We start from the raw sequence: 6,098 nt of genomic DNA, 5'->3' as shown, positions 1-6,098 counted from the left end.
TTGATGATGATGTGGATGTTAACTATTGCTATGTGGACTTACTTCTTCTTTCCTCCCTCCGCATCTCTAAGCCTCTCTCCTCTCTGCTTCTGGGAACAACTCCGAGAGGTCTACTCACTCATGATAGATATTGCTGATGAGAGACAAAAGAAATGATGCACTGCTTCTCTGGCTGAAGACAAGATGGCTATCACACACTCATCAGGCTTACTTCTCTTGCCACCAAGAGCGTTGGAGGAGGGAAGGTTTCGATGCTGGCCACATGGGGGCTACTGGTCCAAAGCCTTTCTGATTCAACCTTTCCGTTGCCGTAGGTTACCGGAACATATATATATATATTTTTATATTGTTTATATGAACAATATATTTATATATGTTGTATATTGTTTTTATTTTTTTTTCTTCTCTTTTTTTCTCTTAATGAAGTATGAATGGATACTTAGAACTCAAATACTTATTGTTCTTGTTTATGGCAGCTTGTATTATTATGCTTGAATAAAAACAATTAATACACTGTTTATATTGATAATAATTGGAGATAATATATTTCGTATTATTACTGCTATATACTAACATTATTTGAAATTTGCCAGCATTATTTAATGTTATTTCTCCACATTTGCCCCGATTTTTTTTTTGTCTCTGATACAATTCATTGTATTTCTGCTAAATTCTTATCATTATTATTATGTTTTTTCAATTCACATTACTTATTTTACATCTAATTTTCATAATTCACATCTCTTTTGTAATTCTTAATCTTTAAAAAAAGTTCCAATGCGCCATGAACTGAAGCTGATTTATAACAAGTCTAACAGCATGAGGGATGTTTGTAGAACGATCTCAGTAAATTAAGCAATCGCAGTCTACGCTACTATCTTTGGAATACGTACAATTCAATTTAAAAGCAAAACTTTTTTTGTAAGATGTGCTACTACTTCAAGAAAACAGCGATATTTTATTTTGGCCAAAGGTAAACCATTATTTTCAAATGCCTCTATGGTTTCCAACGGGAATTCCGCAAGACTCTTACAGGTGTTCCGCGAAATAATTTAGGAATGGGTCATTAGATATTCTACAAGTAACCACAACGCAGGTTTTTTTTTAACATATTCTAAATTTTCTAATGGTTTTCCTAAAAAGTGGGATCACTTAATTTGTATTAAATTATAATGTAGGAGGTTCACTGTGAAAAAAGGATTGAGGACAGTTTTATGGTTTGAAGAAACGTTGTTTGAAACTTTTGATACTTCAATTATTTTATAAGAGCATCCTTGTAGTTAGTGGGACCAGGCTTCGCCCGGACCATTTGCCGATTTAGGTGGAAATAGTTTGCATACTAATTTGTAATACATAAAATAATCAATCTAAGGTATTTACTCTATACTAATCCTTTTAGCAAAGTCCAACAGAATTCTGAACACGGCTAATCTATCGTGATATAATTTCAGTTTATTTCCGTACCTCATTGTGAAACCAATAAAATCAGAAAATCAATTTTGTTTTTGAGGAACTGATTGGCACAGCAGGCGGTATAGAATAGAAGACGGTGTTTGAATTCGTAAATAGAAAATTACTAAAGAGAACCGATGATAAAAAAGGAAAAATAATTAACTGAACTGAAGGAAGGAAGAGGGAGGTGTAATGTATACCAGCCTCCCTCTTCTAGCCAAACTTTTCTGTTCAATAGGTAGATGAGGAATTTACAATTTTCGTTTTATACTATGTACGAAAAAAAAAATGTATTGAAGTTATTAAAACCTAGTTAATGCTACCGATTCTGTATTTTTGAGTTGTAACTTCCTTTAATGTGATAGTTAAATCATTTTTGAAGTCTGTGAAGAGGTACATTACTTTTACTTTTGTAAGAAGACTTCAAAATGGGAATATTTATGCATGTAATAGAAACAAGGCATGCGGTGAAAGAAGAGTTTTGAGTAGGTGCAAAGCCGATGAGTTTGGGGACAAGCAATATTTCTATATTGCTCTATATAAACATTCTTGTTTAATATTAACAATTTTGTTTCATTGGTTCATTTGTCCACGACAACAGTCATTATTTATAATGATTTATTTTACAATATGTGTAAAACATCATGATATATCTACTTGTGTGTGTTATAGTAGGTAAAACACACTTATAAAGGTGGTAGAAATAAGGATAATTATATATAATTTACAGGTAACTAGTTATTTCATAGGGCTTACCGCAATAGTGTTGGCTACAAAGATCACACATACCACGTAGAATATAGTTAAGAGATATGATAATATGGATACTCCAACATGGTATGTTGCAGCTGTCATGACATAGCTTACGGCGAAACAAAATGACTAAATAAAAAAATAAATAAATGTCATGAGTAAGAAATGCGAATAATCGTTTGTAAATCGAAAAAGTAATTTAAATGTATTATATCTTACCAGAACATACAGCAGTACAAGCGATGCAGTTTTATCTTTTAGCGGAATCATTAAAATAACAAGGTATATGGTACAGGCCACTGCCCTGTTGCAAATTTACTTTAAATTAAAATAAAATTTATTAAGTTTAAAATAAAAGTAACATAATTCAATGCTTACAGAAAAAAAATCAAGAAGTAAAAAGCGTATTGACATAGATTCATGTTTATAACTTCCCTGCAACAAATATGTTTGTTAAGATTTTTATCAATATTATGTCAAATCTATATATTAAATTGTAGTGTCGTCAAAAGCACTTCACATTAATTATATTCTACTTGGACAAGACTCATTCGTTCCTGAGACGTTATTAATATGATACTATATGATGATACTATTACCATTACTGTTGATAAAACGTATCACTACAGTAATAATATAAAAAACAAGGAGAAGGATCCCAATAAAACAGCACTAATGCAGCATGCAGCCTTAAACCAGGACACATTCAATTTTGACAACACAATAATTTTACAAAAAGAAAATAATACATTAAAAAAGAAAAGTACTTCCATTTACATATAAGAAAACATTAATTATTCAGTGAATTTTGAAATAGACACAAGAAATTTGAACCAACACTTTGCAAAGATTTTAAACAAAATTAATTTATGAGAAATATGGGATACAATTTTTGTTGATATTCGATTATTATATATTGTTATTTCTAAACGATTTTTGCCTATGCATTATAAGATTAAAAAAAAATGTCCGATGAGATCAGAATAAGCAACCCAATGAAGTTGAGTAGCACATTTTTGTCGTTTTTAATAATAAATAATAATAAAGTTTTTCCCCTTTATAATTAACCTTGATATGAATTGTAATAATAAAAGAAATAGGAAATCTAACCAAAATAATGTTGAAATAAATAAATGATATGTCTGACCCGAGTGTACAAATATTACTATAATAAAGCATAATAGCATAAATTGACTATGATTGAAAGTTTTAATGTTGGTATAAAGTGAAGAATTGACAAAAAAAGTAATTAGACATAAGCTAAGGATTGCTTATTATCAATTAATATGATTCACTAATGTTTTAATGTCTCATTGAGTAGTTTATTATATATCATAAGATATGATAATTTATTAATAATATTGTTGTTTGTTTGGAATTTTTAAAAATCATATGTATAATAAAAGTTGTTTTGTGATAGATTCTCCTAGGGAGTGGCCGAATTTAAATAGATCGTTTTAAATTTACCCACAGCGAGGCCTCTCACATTTACAATTAAGATTCAGCTATCCGTAAATTTATACTAATATTAAATTGTAACCGCTAAGAACTCATAGCTAAGCCTTACATAAACGGATGTTATGTACCAGTATATATGTACATAAAAACTATGAACTTTTTAGGTTTTTCTTGAATAAATCAAACCTGAGGGGAAGTGCACCTTAAATAATTCAATATTTACTTTTCATTGATATTCATTAATATTTATTGTATCCGTTTTTTATATTATTTTTTTTTTATAATTTTAAAATAACTCACATTTTTTTTTGTTTACTTAAATAAATGAAAAATGATGTTTTGTATCTGAGGAACTGGTGTCAGTTTTTATTCTTCTTTATCTGGTTGGAGGGACAATTTTAAATTTAGCAGTATATACTTCTAAATAAAATATTAAAAGAATTGAGGTGAACCCACTGTTTTTTTCCTCTTGGGATCTTTTCGATTATTTTAGTACCCTGTTTAACTTAGCCCTGAATAAAACTAACAACTCGTGTGGTTTATTTAAATACATATCATGATTTCGTTAATGGTCAATTACATCTCCTTAATTTCAAATTTTATTTTATTATCTCATTTAAGGAGTGTAAATTGAAAAAGGTCGATATGTGGTGAAGTGGTGTGTACATACTGCAACACTTAACTACATCTGATTTCCTATTTGAGGGACACAAAAGCTTTGCTCTGTAGTTGCTTCCTAAAAGTTTTAATATTCCACTATTCCTAATTAGTTTATTTTGTTTTAAATATATATAGATATATGTCCTTTCTATTTGTCCACAATTGTAAATCTTACAGATTATATTGAAATAATAATTAAAAAAAAAAGTACTTACACAACATGAACAATTATAAGGAATATAAACGTAATTCCTGCGAGAATTGTCATGGTAGCAATGGGACTTTGTCTTTTTCTCAAATTCTCCTTGACAGCTGCCAACTCGGCCGCCGGGTCTTCTATGGGCCTGTACAAGCTTTTAACAGCCATCTTAACTTAGGGAATGGACAGGCATATGGCTTATGCAGGATTTCAGGTCAAGAAATTGAGTTATTAAAACCTACCACAATTAAAATCAATCAGTAATTAAGGGATTGGCACTAGTATCTGGTGGGAGGGGGACTAGACCGACCTCGGGACCGCCGAGAAATAAATATTAACTGCCCCTAATGGGAGTCGAACCCACAACTTTTCGAACCGGGCGCTGTAGTGTCAACGCTCCAACCTACACGGCCGTCATGTGAAAAAAAGTTCTAATGAAAGATTGACGATTAGAAAGATATGAGTTCAAATTCTTTATGTATATCGAGGTCGCGATGTAGCAAGCATGTAGAATCTTACGAGGGTGCTGACATATTAAAAAGTCATCATTGGTTTTTCATTATTAATTATGGCATCTCTTCCTAATCAGTATCATTTTTAACGAAGCTCTCTCGTAATTAAGTAAGAACAATAAACAAAAAAACTGAAAAACTACAAGTACAAGGTGTATTCACATACGATAGAGAAAAAAAATACAAACACTAATGAATTTGGTGCCAAATTATAATAACAAATACAAAGCTCAAGACAATGAAAGTTTTATTAAATATCACCAGTCTAAAAGAAATTTTATTTATATAGCAATATTAATATAAAATTATATTTTAGGAAGATCATATCTTCATAAAAAATACATAACTAAAATCTTACAGCTTAAATGTATGAAAAGGGAAAATGAAAGACCAAAGAAGCACACAGAAACTGCCAGATAGTAATTTTCCGGGTTTTTTTTTACCTTTTTTTCCAAAGAAATAACAGAATCTGAGATTGGCGTGAAGCCAGTTGAGAACCAATGTGACGAAACATCGACATCCATGATAATAACGATATTCAAAGTAAGACAAAAAACCACACTAATTAGAAAGACAACACTTTTAGGGATACAAGTGCTCAATGTTTATTTCAACACCTTTTCTGCACAGTGCATCCAACAAACCCCATAAGAAACGAGAACAAAATTAATGCTTGTTTAAGGGTAGGAGCAGTGCCCATAACATTGGCCGAGGATCTATTAATTATGTAGTAAAGCAGCTAAAAATTAAAGGAAAACAAAAATAAAATAAAAAAATTGCGAAAGCTTTAATTTAATTTACTTTATAATTTTATAAAAGTTTGAAAAGCTATTTTCTCCGAGAAATGAATCACGGATTTCCTCCAATATGAGAAGATTTTTAACCATTTGATTTACTGGGTTTAGTTTATAATCATTTTTAGGCATCAACCACTTATGGGTCATTATTGTCTTAATTTTCAAATTCCGCAACTGCTCGTAGATTCCGATTGCTACAACACTTACTTGACAAACGCTCTAAACTTCCCATTCACTACAAAAAATTAGTATACACTATGATAATCA

General features: G+C 30.5%; 1 protein-coding gene across 1 annotated transcript; it reads right to left on the bottom strand.

Moving 5' to 3' along the window:
• Positions 1-2,208: 2,208 nt before the first annotated feature.
• LOC106692022 (uncharacterized) lies at positions 2,209-4,756 on the bottom strand (the record flags this gene model as incomplete). Its single annotated transcript, XM_067049791.1, has 4 exons — positions 4,539-4,756; positions 2,584-2,640; positions 2,425-2,509; positions 2,209-2,334 (listed from the first exon to the last, which is right to left on the bottom strand). Coding segments are annotated over exons 1-4 (420 nt in total), but the record flags the coding sequence as incomplete, so codon positions are not given.
• Positions 4,757-6,098: the final 1,342 nt, after the last annotated feature.

The sequence above is a fragment of the Halyomorpha halys genome, unplaced genomic scaffold (assembly GCF_000696795.3).
Source record: "Halyomorpha halys isolate HHAL.00 unplaced genomic scaffold, Hhal_1.1 Scaffold7334.1, whole genome shotgun sequence".
Classification (NCBI taxonomy): Eukaryota; Metazoa; Arthropoda; class Insecta; order Hemiptera; family Pentatomidae; genus Halyomorpha; species Halyomorpha halys.
Note: the sequence above shows the minus strand (reverse complement) of the source record. Positions and strands in the feature narration are given on the sequence as shown.